This window comes from Nyctereutes procyonoides, unplaced genomic scaffold (genome assembly GCF_905146905.1).
Source record: "Nyctereutes procyonoides isolate TBG_1078 unplaced genomic scaffold, NYPRO_anot_genome, whole genome shotgun sequence".
NCBI lineage: Eukaryota > Metazoa > Chordata > Mammalia > Carnivora > Canidae > Nyctereutes > Nyctereutes procyonoides.
Window position 1 is genome coordinate 120,133,715 of NW_026575125.1, and position 17,314 is coordinate 120,151,028.

Below are 17,314 nucleotides of genomic sequence, written 5' to 3' on the forward strand. Positions count from 1 at the left end.
GGGCCCGAGGCGCCCCGCCCGCCCTCTTCCGCTGCGGCCGTGGGAATGGAAACATCTGCCCCACGTGCCGGAAGCCAGCCTGCGGCGATGACGGCGCGCCGCTCCGCGTCCTACCGCGCCGAAGCCCCGCGGGTGTCATCGCGAGACGGGCTCGCCGACATGGCCGCGTCCAGTCAAGGTAAGGGCGGGCGCGCGCAGCGCCGGCGCCGCGGGGAGCCGCCTTTCTCAGCTCCGGAAGGGGAAGGGCTCCGCGCCCGCGGGTCCCGGCGGAGCCTCCCTGGGAGTCCGGGCGGCGCCTGGGCGGGGAGGGCGCCCCGGGCTCGCCCCTGACCCCGCCGCCCCCCGGATCCGGCCAAGGTCAGGCGCCGGGCGGCGGGGACTGAGCGGCCTCGGGGTGTTGGCTCGGGTCGGGCGCGGTCGGCCTTCCGGCGCCGCCCCGATCGGCGCGAGCCCGGAGACGTGCCGTCCCCGTGGTCGGCAGCGCCTGGCGCGCTCACAGCAAGGCGGCGTCTTTGACACTGGGCCGGCCTCGTTCTGTGCGCAAAGGAGCCTCCTCTTCGCTACTGATGGTTTTGAAACACTAATACGCATGGAGTCGTACTTCTTGAGTTGGTTTTGTGTTTGTTTACTCCGCGCGAAGGAACATTCCCTATAATAAAATACACAGAGCAGCAGGACTTTGAATCATGCTTCTTACCCTGCTGATCACCCTGCTTCAGGTTCTACTCAGTTCAGTGCTGCTTCGCGAGATCCCGTTGCCCAACACAGCCACCGTGGAAACCCGAGTATATAAACGTAAAATTACATGGATTATGTTCAAAACAAAGGCAGTGGAGGTATTCAGAATTCACCACTTGCTCATTATTCGCTACTGTTCACTGTTATCGATGCTCTTGACGTGATTTCCATGTATTGCGTCGATGTGATGGAAATGACAGTATGGTATGCTACTGTGCATCTCTCTCCAACCCTGGGTGCACTGATGTCACAGTTCCATGATGTCACACTCAGGGAGACTGGATGCATCGTGCAAATTGATATACACTGCAGATGACCCCCAGCTGGTTGTTCAACACTGGCACCCCCACCGAATTGAAGTGATTAAGGGATTGGAGTGCACAATGATTATTTTCCTGCAGACCACACTGCCGTCATTCACCTAAAATATGGAAGTTGATTAGATATTTGCTCCTAGGAAATGGTTGTGAGAGAACTTTATCATAGTGATGATCACGTAATCCTGTAGTCATTTATTTTGTGGACTCATAAGCAAGACTAACGACTGCTCTACATACTGGTTTACACAGTTTGTTCAATGACTAAATGAACTTGAATGAACTAAAGCCCTCTGATTTTATCCCTCTTTTGACTGGAGCCTCCTATTGAGCTGAGGGGCCTGGTAAAATTATATTAAAACAAAACTCAGGGTCACCTCGATTGCTTCATGGGACTCTTGGTTTCAGCTCAGGTGGTGATCTCAGCGTCGTAAGATCTATCCCCACATGGGGCTCCACACTGGGCGGAGAGTCTACTTCAGATTCTTTCCCCTTCCCCCCACCTCCAAAATAAATAAATCTTGTTTTTTAAAGACTTTATTTATTTGACAGAGAGAGAGAGCATGCACAAGCAGGGGGAGCAGCAGAGGGAGAGGGAGAAGCAGAGGAAGAACAGACTCCTCACTCAGCAGGGAGCCCAATGGGATGCAGGTCTCAATCCCAGGACCCTGAGATCATGACCTGAGCTGAAAGTAGATACTTAACCAACTGAGCCACCCAGGCGCCCTAAAATTAATAAATGTTTTTTTTTAAAAAAAAAAAACTCAAAACTCATTCTTGGTGTTTTTTTTTTTTTTTTTTTACGTTCTTGTTTTCAGTGATATTCTTTAACTCCAGAGAGAATTTCTTCAACACAGCAGTAATGTTTTACTGTTCTTTTGTACTGGTATCTAATGTTACATTCAAAAGATACTTTTTATGTAACTACTTGTAAAAACATAGAAGACCTTGTTCCTCAAACATCCATATTTTGGTTCTGTTAAATTGGAATCTATGATTCATCTTGAATTATATTTTCTGTATGATCTAACTAGGGATCATAGCCTTTTATTATTTTTTTTATTACAAATACCCAATAGTTCTAACAATTTTTTGAAACGGCTCTTTCCCTATTAAATTACCTTGATGCCATGTTATTGAAAATTGAATGACTATGTGTACATCTACTTGTGGACTCTGTATTCTCTCCCATTCATATATGTGTGTCAGTTCTACACTGTCCAACATGCTAGCTTTATAAGTCTTGTTGTGAGGGAGCTGTATTCCACTGTAGCTTTACAGGAAGTCTTGAAAGTCCTTGAACTTTGTTCTTTGGGGGGGGGGCTACATTTTATTTATATATTTATTTTAGAAAGACACAGAGCAGGAGCATGTGAGCAGGTAGGTGAGGCGAAGGAGCAAGGGGGAAAGAATCCCAAGCAGACTCGTCACCCAGCACAGAGCCCTCCCCGGGGCTGGATCTCACAACCCTGAGACCATGAGCTAAGCTGAAACCAAGAGTCAGACACTTAAGTGACTGGGCCACCCAGGGGCCCCAAACTTTGTTCTTTTTTATTCCCCAAAATTGTTTTGATGCTTGTGGCACATTGTATTATCCTAAACGATCACAACAATCTCTCTCAGTCCACTGGCTCTTTCCTCAGTGAGACATTGACACCCCTCCCACTCAGTGATGGGGTCTATATATTCCCTCTTGAATCCATGTGGGAATGTGTGACTGCTTCTACTGAACGTGGTGGAAGTAACACTACTTGGCTTCTGGGGCCAGGTGGTAAATAATGAACACAGCTTGTGCCTGGCGTTCAGTCTCCTTCACTCCCCAGTTTCTCGCTGCCTCCCTTGGGGACCACCCTGCAGCCTAGGAGCATGCTAGAAGGAAGTCTGAATGAGCCCACATAGAGAGGCAGCCTGAACATATGTTGGGGATGATTCCAGATCTTTGACCTGTAAGTCTTCCAGCTGAATCCGCAGACTTCACGGAATAGGGATGGACTGTAATGCCATATCCCGTTGGAATCCTGAGCCATGGAGTCTAAGAGCATAATAAATGATTGCTTGGCTCCATGAAGTTTTGGGGCGACTTGCCATCATCGTTGGGAACACTATTCTAGGTAGGCCTTCGCATCTCCATATACATTTTAGAACCAGCTTGTCGGTTTCTAGATAAAGACCTCCTTTTTGACCCGGACGGCATGAAGTCTGTAGCTGGATACGGGGACAATGAACATCTTAAAAATACTGCCTTGCAAGAGAAAGTATGCATCTCCGTTAATTTCAGTCATCTTCCCTCTCTGCACTGTTTTGTTTACAGTGGAGAGGTTTTGTGCATCATTCTTTAAATTTATCCCTACATTGTCTTCCCACAGGGAATGGGATCAGACATCTTGTTGACTCTTTTTCCTTTCTTGGGCAATCACTTAACCTCTGAGCCTCCATTTCTTAATTATAAAGTGGGGATAATAAATAGTACCTTGTTTTGTACCTACTATGTTCCGTGGATTTAATTAGGTATACATGTTTATTGCTTAGCACATTGCCTGGTAAATAGTAACAGCTCAATTAAACATTACTTTCTATATTATCAGTGGAGATCCATATAGTGGTAAGAAGTTGTGGGCTAAATGGTATTGAGATATTTACTCTTGAGAAGGAGACACAAATGAAGAAAATCCATTTCGTTTAGGATACGTTATTATTACTGTCAGGTTTTTGAACATCCATTGCTTGTTTTTAAATTTGAGAGAAAAACCCGGAGTACTAATTCTAAATTGTCCACTTATTTTTTTCTAAGATAGGTATTATTTGTTGATTTTAGAAGTTGCTAGCCACAATTTCAGAGTTATTTTGCCATTTGAAATAAAATGATATTTGCAGGTTCTTCAATACCCATTTCCTTAAAATTCTCTTATTCTGGTTAAGAATTGTGATTCATTATAAATCTAAATATTTTCTTATTCAGTATCTCAATTCTTGTAGGAAACTTTGAGGGAAAATTTGAGTCACTGGACCTTGCAGAATTTGCTAAAAAGCAGCCATGGTGGCGCAAGCTGTTTGGGCAGGAATCTGGGCCCTCAGCTGAAAAATATAGCGTGGCAACGCAGCTGTTAATTGGAGGTGTCACTGGATGGTAAGTGATAAGAAAGAATGTCTAGTGTCTTTTTTTTTTTGCCTGATTTAGATTGGAGTTACAGGAACCATCTCCTTAACTAATGAGAACATGTTGACTTCTGTGCAATTGATCACTTCATGTGTGGCATTCACCTAAATATAGTATCTATTATATGCCAGGCTCTATTTTGAGTATTTATATATTTCATTTCCTTCTCACAACAACTCTGAAATTGGTACTGGTATTGTGTATCCTCATTTTTCTTCCAGTTTCATTGAAAAATAAATATACATCACTGTATAAGTTTAAGGTATACTGCATGATGGTTTGATTTATATGTTGTGAAATGATTACCACAGTAGGGTTAGTGAACATTCATCATGTCATACACATACAATAAACAGAGGAAAATAATTTTCTTCTTGTGATGAGAACTCTCAGCATCTACTCTCCTAAGCATTTTCGTAACATTGTACATTACCTCCCTAATACTTACTTCTAAGTGGAGGTTTGTACCTTTTGACCACCTTCATCCAATTCCTGCTAACCCAACCCCGTGCCTCCAGTAACCACAAGTTTGATCACTTTTTCTATGAGTTTTGTGTTTGTTTTAGATTGCATATAACTGAGATCATATAGTATTTGTCTTTTACTTACCTCACTCAGCATAATGTCCTCAAGAGCAATCCATGTTGTCACAAATGGTAGGATTTCGTTTTTTATGGCTGAATAGTATTACATTGTGTGTGTGCTCGGTGTGTGTATATGTCCTGTTTATCCGTTCATCCATTGATGAACGTTTAGGTTGTTTCCATTACTTGGCTGTTGTAAATAGTGCTGCAGTGAATGTGGGGGTGCAGACATCTTTTTGAATTAGTGCTTTTATTTCCTTTAGATACATATTCCCTGAAGTGGAGTTGCCGGATCCTATTCTAGTTCTACATCTTACTTTTTGAGGCACCTCCATATCATTCTCCACAATGGCTGTACTAATTTATAGCTCTGCTAAGAGTATACAAGCGTTCACTTTTCTCTACATTGAGAGATAGAGAGTACAAAAAACACAAATATCTTAGTATTTATATAGATATTTCCTTCTCACAACAACTCAGAAATTAGCACTGTAATTGTTCTCATCTTACAGGAGCTAAGGCTCAAAAGGCCCGGGGCCACATAGCTAGGAAGTGGTATAACTAGGAGCTAGCCACTTACTAGCCGTGTCACAGGATAACTTCCTCAATGTGACACAGCTTATGGCTTCATTTGTCATAAATTCAAAAAGTTTAATAGCAAATTTAGCCAGGAATATATAATACATCAATATCATCTCTACTTTTTATATTTAGAAATGTTACTGTACAAGATAATATAAATACAGAACAGTACATATGATATGTGTACATTATGATGAATACATATAGAGCAAACACCTATGTAACAACTGCTCAGGTTTAAAACGTGACTAGCACCTCAAAAACTCTAGAGATCAGTGCTACACTTACTGTCATTCAGTTATTTCTTTGCTTTTCTATGTGATTTTAACACCAATCTTATCAGTGTATAATATACTGTAGTTTAAAATATATATATATACTGTAGTTTATCTGCTTTTGAACTTTAAATAAATAAAATCATGTGTATTCTTGAATCTTGCCTTTTTGCTCAGCTTGTTTTGTGTGTAGTTGTAGTTTCTTTGTTTTCTTTCATATATACAATTCCATTGCGTGAACGTACCACAGTATTTTTATCTAGGTGATGACTGACATTTGAGTTGATTCAGTGTTTGGCTAAACAGTGCTGATATGAACACTCTGTCTAAATTTCCTGGTGTGTATATATGCATTTTTAAAAAAGATTTTCAGGTTCATCTGTGCTTTTTTTTTAATTAGTAGTTCATTCCTTTTCATTGCTCAGTAGTAGTTCATTGTGTGGATGAACCATTTTGTTTATCCATTTACCTTTGATGAACCCTAGTTTGTTTCCACTTTGGGGCTACAGCTGCTACAGACATTTGTGAACAAGTCTGTGTGAACACAGGCTCTCATTTCTTTGGCGTAAATGCCTAGGGATAGCATGGGTGGGGATTATAGGTGGGATGCTTTAACTTAAGAACCTGCCAGACACTTTTCTAAAATGCCTATACCATCTTATACCTCTACCAGCAGTGTGTGAGTGTTCCAGTAGCTCCACATCCTCACTAACACTTGGGCGTTATGCCTTTTTTTTTTTTTTTTTTTTTTTTTTTTTACGATAGTCATACAGAGAGAGAGAGAGAGGCAGAGACACAGGCAGAGGGAGAAGCAGGCTCCATGCACCGGGAGCCTAACGTGGGATTCGATCCCGGGTCTCCAGGATCGCGCCCTGGGCCAAAGGCAGGTGCCAAACCGCTGCGCCACCCAGGGATCCCTGCGTTAATAACTTTTTGATTACAACCATCCTGGTGGGTGTAAACTGGTAGCTCACTGTGGTTTTAATTTGTATTTCCCTAATGATTAATGATATTAGCATCTTTTCATGGGCTTATTTTTGCCATCCACGTATTTTTGATGAGGAATCTGTTCAAGTCTTTTCTCCATATTGTTACTGGGATATTGGCTTTCTCATTACAGAGTCACAAGAGTTCTTTATATGTTCCAGATACAAGTTTTATATCAGATTTGTGATTTGCAAATACATTCTTTTGCTCTGTGGCTTTGTAGTCTCTTAACATAAAGAACAGAAGTTCTTAACCTTGAAATGTAATTTATCGGGATCCCTCGGTGGCGCAGCGGTTTGGCGCCTGCCTTTGGCCCAGGGCGCGATCCTGGAGACCCAGGATCGAATCCCACATCGGGCTCCCGGTGCATGGAGCCTGCTTCTCCCTCTGCCTGTGTCTCTGCCTCTCTCTCTCTCTCTCTCTCTCTCTGTGACTATCATAAATAAATAAAAATTAAAAAAAATGTAATTTATCAACTTGTTTTTTTTTCTAGCTCTAGCTTTTGGTTTAAGGTCTGAATATTTTCCTAACCTAGGATCACTAAGATTTTCTTTTATGTTTTCTTCCAGAGGGTATTTAGGTTTAGATTTTTCCTTAGGTCCATGATTCATTTTGATTTACTTTTTGTGTATGTTGCAAGGTAAGGAATCCAAGTTCTTGTTTGCATATGACAGCTAATTATTCCCACATGGTTTGATGAATAGACTATCCTGCTCTACACCGAATTGCTTTTGCACCTGGTGTCAAAAATCGATTGACTATATGTCTGTTTCTGAACTTTGTTTTATTTTATTTTTGAACTTTGTTTTAAAGCTTTTTATTTTTAAGTGATCTCTATCCCCAGCATGGAGCTCAAAACTCATGACCCTGAGAACAAGGGTCACATGCTCTTCCGACTGAGCCACTGTACTCCTGTTTCTGAATTCTTTAGGGTTTTTTTTTAAGTATTTTTATTTTTTTAAGTAGGCTCCATGCCCAGCGTGGAGCCAAATGTGGGGCTTAAACCCACGACCCTGAGATCAAGACCTGAGCTGGGATCGAGAGTCAGATACTTAACCAACTGAGCCACCCAGGTGCCCCTGCAGTTTTTGTTAGTGGATTTGTCAGTCTTTGTGCTTAGTATCACACTGTTTTGATCACTGTTACTCTATAATAAGTCATGAAATCAGATGAATCTTATACCTTTGTTCTTTTTCAAAGTCGATTTGACTATTCTGGGTTCACAGCATTCTCATACAAATTTTAGAATAAGCTTGCTGCCAATTCCAATAAAAACCTGATGAGATTTTGATTAGGATTGCATTGATCCATAAACCATGTTTAGGTTTCTTTTAAGTATTCTCAGCAATGCTTTATAGGTCTTGCACATCTTATTTTTGATATTATTGTAGATGATATTTTTAAATTTCAATTTCTAATTGTTCATTACTCATGAGAAACACAATTGAGGTTTGTATATTCCTCTTTTATACTGCGATCTTGCCAGAGTCCCTTACTAGTTTGCAGAGTTTGGTGGTCCATTCATTCTTGCCAATTTCCTAGGGGGATACTTGCCTTTATGCTTTTCCCCCTTGAGCTCCACTATGTAGCTGGAGTCCTCTTTTAAAAGTGCACACTAGGGATCCCTGGGTGGCGCAGCGGTTGAGCGCCTGCCTTTGGCCCAGGGCAAGATCCTGGAGACCCAGGATCGAATCCCACATCAGGCTCCCGGTGCATGGAGCCTGCTTGTCCCTCTGCCTATGTCTCTGCCTCTCTCTCTCTCTCTGTGACTATCATAAATAAATAAAAATTAAAAAAAAAAACTTAAAAGTGCACGCTGAAAGTTTTAAGGGATTTTCCCAAGACCACAAAATTAGTAAGTGGTAGAGACAAGATTTGAATCAGGGTCTTTCTGAGTTCAGAGCCTCTGCTCTCTGCTTGGCGAATCATCCGACAGTAAGTAAGATCTGAACATTGTTAGAAGTGCATGGTCATGTGTATTTGACAGCCTGTCAACTTGTCTGACGTTGGTTTGGTTTTTGTAGGTGCACGGGTTTCATATTCCAGAAGGTTGGAAAGTTGGCTGCAACAGCTGTAGGAGGTGGATTTTTTCTCCTTCAGGTTCGTATGCAAAATATTCCTAGATGTTTGGAAATCCCCCTTGCCCGTTAGGAGTATGGTTTGAGGAGCTATAATACAGGCTTGGCGGTATTACACTAGAATAGCCTTTGCACTTATTTTCAGTGCACTATTTGAAATGCCGCTGACCATTTGAATCAAACTTCATCAGTTCAATCAGTCACATTTTGTTCTATCATCTATAACATGGGGACATAGTACATATTCCTATGATAGCTCCCTTACAGGGTCTTTAAGACCAGTTGAAATATTAAGTTTGATTCCACAAATACGAAGTGTACTGCATGTACAAGTGCCCTGTGATACGATTTATTTGTCAGAGGGGACATCGATCCCAGAGCACTCAGTGAGAAATGAGGACTAAATGACAGTCCAGTCCGATGTCCTCTCTTGTCCTCTCGGCCCAGAGTTTATTTCAGGACTAATAGATACAGTTCTCTGAGGCCGCACTGTAGTATTGCTTTGCAAACTTGACTCCACGTTGGAATCACCTAAGGAGTTTTACAAAACAGTAACGCTCGGAGCCCGCCGCATCCCCCTCCCCACCTGATGTCATAGGTGGAAGGTGTGCTTGCACATTTAAGTATTTTTAAACTCTTGAGGTGATTCTAACCTGGAGCAGAGTTTGAGAAGCACTGCTCTGTAGGAGCCATAATTCATTGAATTGTGCCACAGTCTCCCAACTCCTAGGCCTTGGTCTCCTCCTACAGTTGACAGCCTTCCTTTTAGCGGGGTAGTGCTACCTCTGAACTGCAGGGGAAAGTTCATTGTGTGCGAGGAGAAGGCTGGTGACTGGCAGCCGGGGCAGTGCCCAGGGCTGGGGCAAGTTGGGTATCCTATTGCCACACAACAAATTCCCGCAAACCCTAGTGCTCAAAATAACCGTCATTTAATCACTTCTCACAGTATGTGTGGGTCAGGAATTTGGGGAGGGAAGGGTGGGTGCCTGTGGCTGCAGGTGTCATGCAGTTGCAGGCAGGAGGTGGTGGAGCTGGGTAAGCAGAGCAGGCTGGGGCAGGTCTGGGCCTCTCTCTGTCTCTCGGGGTGGGGGCGGTCAGACTCCCTGCAAGGCAAGGGCCCCCCGCCACCTTTCCCTCGCCTTCCTCTCAGCCCTTCGGGCACAAGTGCAGTGGCGGCTGTGTCGCCAGCAGACCCGCAGTCAGTCCTCTATCCCTGCGCTTTTCTCTGCAGCCTGCTCCAGGCTTGACTTTGTAAGTATCTTCATGTGGCTTTGAAATATCTTTTTTTCTTTCACCTTCAACTTTTTTCACTTGACGTTTAATTGACACACAACACTAGTTCCAGGAGTACAGCGTAGTGTTTCAGTATTTATAGGCGGTACAAAGGTCTGCACCTGAGTGTACCCTCCGTTTCTTCGGGGGCCCTGTCTGACGGAAGCAGTCCCCAGTGGGATTCTGGGATTGCATGAGTCAGATAACCGGGGAGGACAGGGATGTCTCCTTGCTAGGGGAGGTAGGCAGGACGTGGGGAGTCAGTGCTGTGTCCTCACGCTGTTGGTCACCAGAGGGATGAGGGTGAGGCCTGCTGTCATTGATGTGGGGATCCAGTTTCCTTTCTTTCATACTCATAATTGTCTTCCTTTCCTCAGTATTTGTAGTGTGGCAGTTGTCACAGATTAACCCATATATGGCTGGTTCTGATTCTAGTTTCTCTATTCTGTTTCACTGGTCAACTTCCAATGTTTACTAAGGCTGGACAGTCGGTGACAGACGTTCTTCCCCACGCCCTTCAGGAGTGCTATGGCTGTTTTATGCTTTTAGCTTGTCCATATACATTTTATTTTATTTTTTTTGTCCATATACATTTTAGAACAAGTTTGTTAATTATTTTCAAAAGCTGTGTTAAAATTTTCATTGGAATTGCATGGGAGCCATATAGGTAAATGTGGGAAGAATCAATATCTTGAATGATGAATCATCTATGAATACATGCTTTCTCTCCATTTATTTAGGTCTTCATTGTCTTTCTTTAGACTTTACGTTTTTTTTTCTTATACATCTTCTACACCTGTGCCTTGGTTTCATTCCTAGATACCTTATGCCTTCACTTACACTGTGGCTTTCCTTGGCCATGCACCCTCAGCCCCAAGCCAGTCTTCCAGTTGGACTCAGAATGATACAACTCCTAATGTGGAACATCTTTTCTTTTCTTTTTTTTTTTGGAACATCTTTTCATATGCTTCCTTGCTGTCCACATATGTGTGTATTCAGGTCTTTGCCTGTTTTTAAATTGGGTTATCTGTTTCTGTACTTTTTATTTTGTCCCATTAATCTGTGGGTCTGTCCCTTCTTCAGTATCCCACTGTCATCTTGATTGCTGTAGCATCATAGGAAATCCTAAAATCAGGCACTATGATACCTCCAACAGTGTTCTTTTTCAAAATCATTTTGGCTCTTCTAGTTCTTTTGCCTTTCCATGCACATTTTAGAACCAGCTTGTTTGTTTATCTGCAGAGCATCTTGCTGGGGTTGGGATTGCAGGAACTTCATAGCTCAATTTGGAAAGAATTGGACATCATTTCGAGTTTTCATTTCCATATACAGGGCCCGTCTCTCCATTTATTTGTTCTTTAAATTCTTCACCATTTTGTGGTTTTCAGCATGCAGATTCTATATGATTTTTGTTTACATTTCTATCCAGTATTTAATACTTTTACAGCTATAGTAAATCATGAATTTTATTTCCATTTCCAGTTGCTTTAATTGCTAGCAGAAACAATACAACTGATTTTGTATGTTGATCTTATGTTCTGCAACCTTGCTAAACTCATTTTTTTTTTGTTTTTTGGCAAATGAGGCAGTTTATTAGCCTAGCATTTGTTGCAATACTTCTTGTTGGCAGCTGCCAGCTGTCCAGCAGTTCTGGTCTTTTCCCACCATTTGCAGCCCCTCTAGGGGACCACGCTCTTGAAGCTTCTGCTGAATGGCTAACAATGAGCCCATTTCTCTGACATCTCCCATAGATCTTAGTCATTGGAGGCGACCCCAGCGCCACCCCAGAGATACAGATGCCGTGCTGTGGAAGCAGCTCGTGTATACAGCCAGTTCTCATTGTAGGGAGCAAGCTCTTTATGCTTAGCCAGCTTGACAGTGTCCACTCATTCGCTCGGAAGCTGAACATCCTAGACATTTTGACAAAGGCTCCAGAGCTCTGACAAACTCCTGTTGGCTCATGTCTTTCACAGTAACTCCAGGTATCATGCGGCCTCCGTGCTGCCAGCCTAAACTCAGTTTTTAGATGTAGGAGTTCTTGTTCGTTTTTTGGTTGGATTCTTTGAAATTATGTAGACAGACGTGTCTATGAATAGCAGCAGTTTGGCTCCTTCCTTTCTGATCTGGAAAAGAATCACACTTTTTATGAGTATTAATGTTTTGTTCATTACCTGTATTGCAAATATTTCCTCCAGCCTGGTTTGGGTGACTGATTAGTAGGTGGTGTCATTAACTAAAATAGAGACTAGAAGAAGAGCAACAATGCAGGAAGAGATCAAAGAGAGAGAAGTCTCGGTTTTAAATATTTTGAGAAATCCAGCTAGATTGACTTACCAAAACTTCAGTGGAGAGAAGTGATATTGATGAAAGATTGATTAATGGGCTGTAGTGACTCTTTATTCCTTGGATAACATTATTCCATCAGAAGACAACATACCCAGATCAGTTTGCTCCTATTCACACATTCTCATTGAAATTATTTTCACTGGGATCCCTGGGTGGCGCAGCGGTTTGGCGCCTGCCTTTGGCCCAGGGCGCGATCCTGGAGACCCAGGATCGAATCCCACGTCGGGCTCCCAGTGCATGGAGCCTGCTTCTGCCTCTCTCTCTGTGTGTGTGACTATCATAAATAAATAAATTAAAAAAAATTAAAAAAAAAGAAATTGTTTTCACTGAGTTTTACTTTGTGCCAAAGTGCCTGCTGTCTCCACGGAGGGAAGGGGGCATGCTCTAGACATATATTCGGATGTGTTTCTCTCAGCACCTCTTACATGAAGTTGCTCATGAGAAACCTCTGGAGCCATGTTCTAGAAGATTTCTTTCTGAGTCAACAGTGATTAAGTTGGCTATAACTTTGTCATGTTTCTTCACTTTACATCGTGACTTTCGATTCTGATTTTCTTTTTACCAATTTATATTTTTAAGATAACTTAAAACTTTGTAGATGGGGATAAGGGTATAAATAAGAGTAAAAGAATTGCCAACAGTCATTGAAGGCCAGTCTGTTGATCCGGCGTCAGGCGTAGAGCCTTGCGTGTTGGATGGATACTGAGTACATGTGAACTGAATATCATTGTCATGCAGTGAGCTGGATAGCAAATGTCTCAAAAAATGGAAAGTCAGAATGGTTTTTGATGATGTGCTTCAGTGATCAATCCTAAAGAACTGTGTTTGTTATTTTTGGCTATCATCGTTGAAACTGTAGCTTGCAAACCATACTGGTTACATCAAGGTTGACTGGCAGCGAGTGGAGAAGGACATGAAGAAAGCCAAGGAGCAGCTGAAGATCCGTAAGAGCAGCCAGATACCTACGGAGGTCAAAAGCAAAGCAGAGGAGGTGAGTCTTGTTTTGTTCATCTGCAGTGTGAAAAGACTGGACAACGGGGTAGATGGAGCAGAATGCCAGCCGCGAATGGCATCTCTTCACCCTAGGAGGCAGTCTTTTAAAGCTGGGTGATTGAAGTGTTGGTGACTCTTATCAGGCAGTGATATATGTAAATGATATGTTTATGACTGAATGTAAAATGAATGAATGATGTGTTTACATATGTGGATTGGTCATGTCTGGAATCAGTCCTTGAAGCAAGTGAAGTATAGATGGTTTGAAGTCATACTTTGTCTCCATGCACACTCTTCTCTGAAATGTCCATCCTTTACACGCACACATAACTGGCAGGAATATGTAGCTCAGAGGTTTGCAACTTTTTTTTTTTTTGTAAAGGACTGGATGATAAATGTTTCCAGCTTTGTAGGCCCTGGGGTCTCGGTCACAGCTACTGAACTCCACCGTGTATCATGAAAATAGGCATACACAGTATGTAGACAAGTGGGTGTGGCTGTGTTGCAGCGAAGCTTTATTTAAAAATGACAGCAGGCTGGATTTGGTTTTCAGGCTATAGTTTGCTGACCTCTGCTCCAACATGCGAAAACCAGGTTAGGTTATATTGGCTGGCCCTTGGAAGGGACAGAAGAAGTCCTTCCTTTTTAAAAGGGTGTATTTTGGCACTTCTTGATTACCTTTGGAAATACATTAAATGTCCCGAAGAAATAAGTGCACCGAAGTGGGGAGAAGTAAAGTAGGATCAAGGTGTCAAAAAGGCTCCTTGCACCTTCTAAGGCCTGGAGCAATGGTGTTCTGGATTCACAGAGAAAACAGATGGAATAACTGCAGATGATGGATTTAGAGGTAAATCGAAACAGGCCTTGTCCTTGAAATATTGCCAAATGATGGTAACAAAATAAAACAGGTTAAACCCATAAGGACCAAGAGAACAGGAGAAAAATACCATGGGAGAAGAAATGTCAGCAAGTTTTTAGAAGTTGAAAAGCAGATAGATGAGTGATGAATGACTTAGATTCGAAAATACTGAACAGGTAAGTCCACCTTGCCGGGCACATTACTGGCAGTCTCTGCAAGGAGGTGGGTGGTAGGCCAAAGCTGGTCCTTTGCCCAGAGTGGAAGGTGGCATCTCCAAGGGCCCAGGGGTACAGAGAGTCCCTCCCAGTTCCATCCACTTGTCTCAAGGTCACGGTTATAAAAGTGACATTTTTCATTTTGCCGGAACTTGACTACTCACATGTATACAGAAGTAATGCACGACTGTTGAAAACTTCTTTAATGACATGGGAAGTATGTATAATAAACAGAATAAGGTTACTGTTCCATTAGAACTAACTGTTGAGGGCCGCCCGGCTGGCTCAGCGGTCGGGCGTCCGCCTTCGGCTCAGGGCGTGATCCCGGGGTCCTGGGATCAAGTCCCGCATCGGAGCCCACTTCTCCCTCTGCCTGTGTCTCTGCCTCTCTCTCTCTGTGTGTCTCTCATGATTAAATAAAATCTTAAGAAAAAGAAGAACTAACTGTTGAGTCACAGAGGGAACTTGTTATAAACTAGCCACAAGGTTTGGAATTGCTTTAATCCACAAATTTTTGTATTCCTATGCATGGCCTGGCACCGTCACAGGCCCCAGGGATAGTGGCTGGTTCCTCCCGCCAAGCTTGGGGAGCCCCAGGGAATGAGGATGATGAATTCAGTGTTTAGCAATAAAAATCATCAGTAACTTCAGTGGCAGCAGTTCTGGGGGGGGGGGTGGAATTGAAAGCCAAACTGTAACAAGTTGAGGAGTGAGTAGGAAGTAAGAAAGTAAAGATAATGAAAACAATAATTATTTCGGGATTTTGTATGATTTTCTTCATTCCTTCTGATGGTAGGTAGATGGCAAAAGATGCTACGTCAGGTAGGGAAATGTGCGGCCCGGCGAAGTCAGAGGGCATGGAAGTGACGCAGGGAGTCCTAGGCATAGTGGGGTAAGGACGCCGGCGAGTCCCAGGAGAACGGGGTAGATTGGAGCAGGTCAGGGTGTGAGTGGCCTATATGGGTGGGACATGGAGTTGCTGTACTCGAGTTCAAGAAATGGTTAGGCCAGGGTGCTGGATGTGTTGTCCGGTGAGGAGCGTCTAAGCTGATGGTTGTCCTTGGGGTGGAGGATGGACACAGAGACTTGGAGGAGAGACTTGCGAATGAGCAGCCTCGGTTGGGAAGCAGGTGTGGAGAGAACGAAGGAGTGACCTCGGAAACGCAGTCGCCTCCGTAGCTGGTTTATTGAACACGGCTTTACTCTTGCCCCGTAGCGTCCCCGTGAACTCTGTCCTTCCCTGTTCCTGAGACAGCCCGCAGGCCGACTTCTTGGCTCTCTCACAGACAACTGAGGACAGAATCCAAGGAGTTGCCTTGGCTTCTCCTCCTCGGCCCCCTATGGCCAGTCATCCAGTCAGAGTCCCATCTCGAAAACGTCTCTTGAATTCAGCCGCGTCAAACTAGCACCCCTGCCACCATCTGGAACCAGAGACCCAGCGAGGGGGTTGTTGGGATCGCACAGGTGATAGAGATGTGAATCATAATAATACTGTCCCTGGCAAAGTAAACCACTCGTGCTCTCTTCCGTTTCTAGGTCGTGTCGTTTGTGAAGAAGAACGTTCTAGTGACTGGGGGATTTTTCGGAGGCTTTCTGCTTGGCATGGCATCCTAAGGAGGACAACTTCACTTTTGTGATTCCTGTTTTCTCCAGCCAGCGGCCTCTGCACTCCATCATAAGACGTCAAGTCTCTCCTGCTTCTCCTCTTTCTCCATGACTTCTGCCATGGCGTATCCGAATGGCTCCTGTAGACATCTGTCGGTACAAGCTGACACGGCCCCGCTGTGAGCTTGGTGGCAACGGAAGAGCCCATAGGTGTTAGCTCTACTCCCTGCACACTCCCCACTTACTAACCTGTAGGTCAACAAAAACGTTCCTTTCCCCTCCCGTATAAGATGCGTAACAGAGGTTGGTACGCAAGATGGCTCGCCTTGGAGGATGACTGGATCCTCAAAGGTTGCCCCGAACTTGATTTGGGGAAAAAAAAATCGCAAACATATAGATACCTGATGTGCTGCATGGAAAGGAACAGAATACATTTGCCTTTAAGCATGAAAGACTTGGTATCTTGGTGTCTCCTTTCTTTTTTAGTTGGTTTTAGATGACAGAAAGAGAGTTGTTTATATACTTGCTGTAAGTATCCTGACAAAATGGCAGCATGAGCCCTGTCATTGAAAAATCTGAATATGGAATGAACTTGTGCTAAAGGTATATGTGTGCTGAGCTGAGGGTATTGTGTTTGGTGGGAAGGTCTTGAGGGAAACCAAGTATCATAGCTATGTCATCGGATGGTCAGACTTATGAATCATTTAGGGACATGAAGATCTTATCCAGGGACGTTTTCCAGCATCCAGCAACTCGTGGCTGTTTCCAGAGGGGTTTTTCTCATGGCAAAATAAGTGACTTAACGTAGGAGAGGTAAGAAGCTCTTGGATTTTTATTTCATGGAAAAGGCTTTAAGCTTTGAAATGTGAAGTATTATTTACCTCTTGTGAAAACTTTAGGGGTAGCCATAGCTCCTCTGGGCCAATTCTATTTCTTCATCTAGTTGGTGTGAAATGCCTCACATTTGAGCCAGAGCTTTCAGGAGGTGGCATTCCAGGCACTCAGAATTGAGAACAGTAGCAAAAGCATGTGTGAAGTCAGTTATTTCCATCATCAAACATAATCTGCTGTCTCACATGGCCCAAACCCTTAGAATTAGTCTTTAAAACAAAAGTTTGTAGACACACAGAGACATGCTGGGAACCTCGGCACATCTGGTTGTGATGGCCTGTCACCATGTGTGCAGCCTCCGCTGGAACACCTGCTTCTGGAGGGTAAGGCTCGTGTGTTTCCGTCACACCCGTGGAACTGAGCACGTAATAGGTAATCAGGATTTGTAGAATATAAGGATGACGACCTCACGTAA

The 17,314-nt window shown here is 43.4% G+C and overlaps 1 protein-coding gene across 1 annotated transcript; it reads left to right on the forward strand.

Moving 5' to 3' along the window:
• Positions 1-25: 25 nt before the first annotated feature.
• FUNDC2 (FUN14 domain containing 2) lies at positions 26-16,460 on the forward strand. Its single transcript, XM_055338885.1, has 5 exons — positions 26-178; positions 4,032-4,182; positions 8,665-8,740; positions 13,196-13,327; positions 15,940-16,460. The coding sequence occupies exons 1-5, from the start codon at positions 46-48 to the stop codon at positions 16,015-16,017; spliced, it is 570 nt and encodes a 189-aa protein (XP_055194860.1). The 5' UTR covers positions 26-45; the 3' UTR covers positions 16,018-16,460.
• Positions 16,461-17,314: the final 854 nt, after the last annotated feature.

Coding starts and splice junctions, on each gene's coding strand:
- FUNDC2 (XM_055338885.1), top strand. CDS start 46: ATGGAAACATCTGCCCCACGTGCCGGAAGCCAGCCTGCGGCGATGACG. Junction 4,183..8,664: donor ATTGGAGGTGTCACTGGATG/GTAAGTGATAAG, acceptor TGGTTTTTGTAG/GTGCACGGGTTTCATATTCC. Junction 13,328..15,939: donor TCAAAAGCAAAGCAGAGGAG/GTGAGTCTTGTT, acceptor TTCCGTTTCTAG/GTCGTGTCGTTTGTGAAGAA.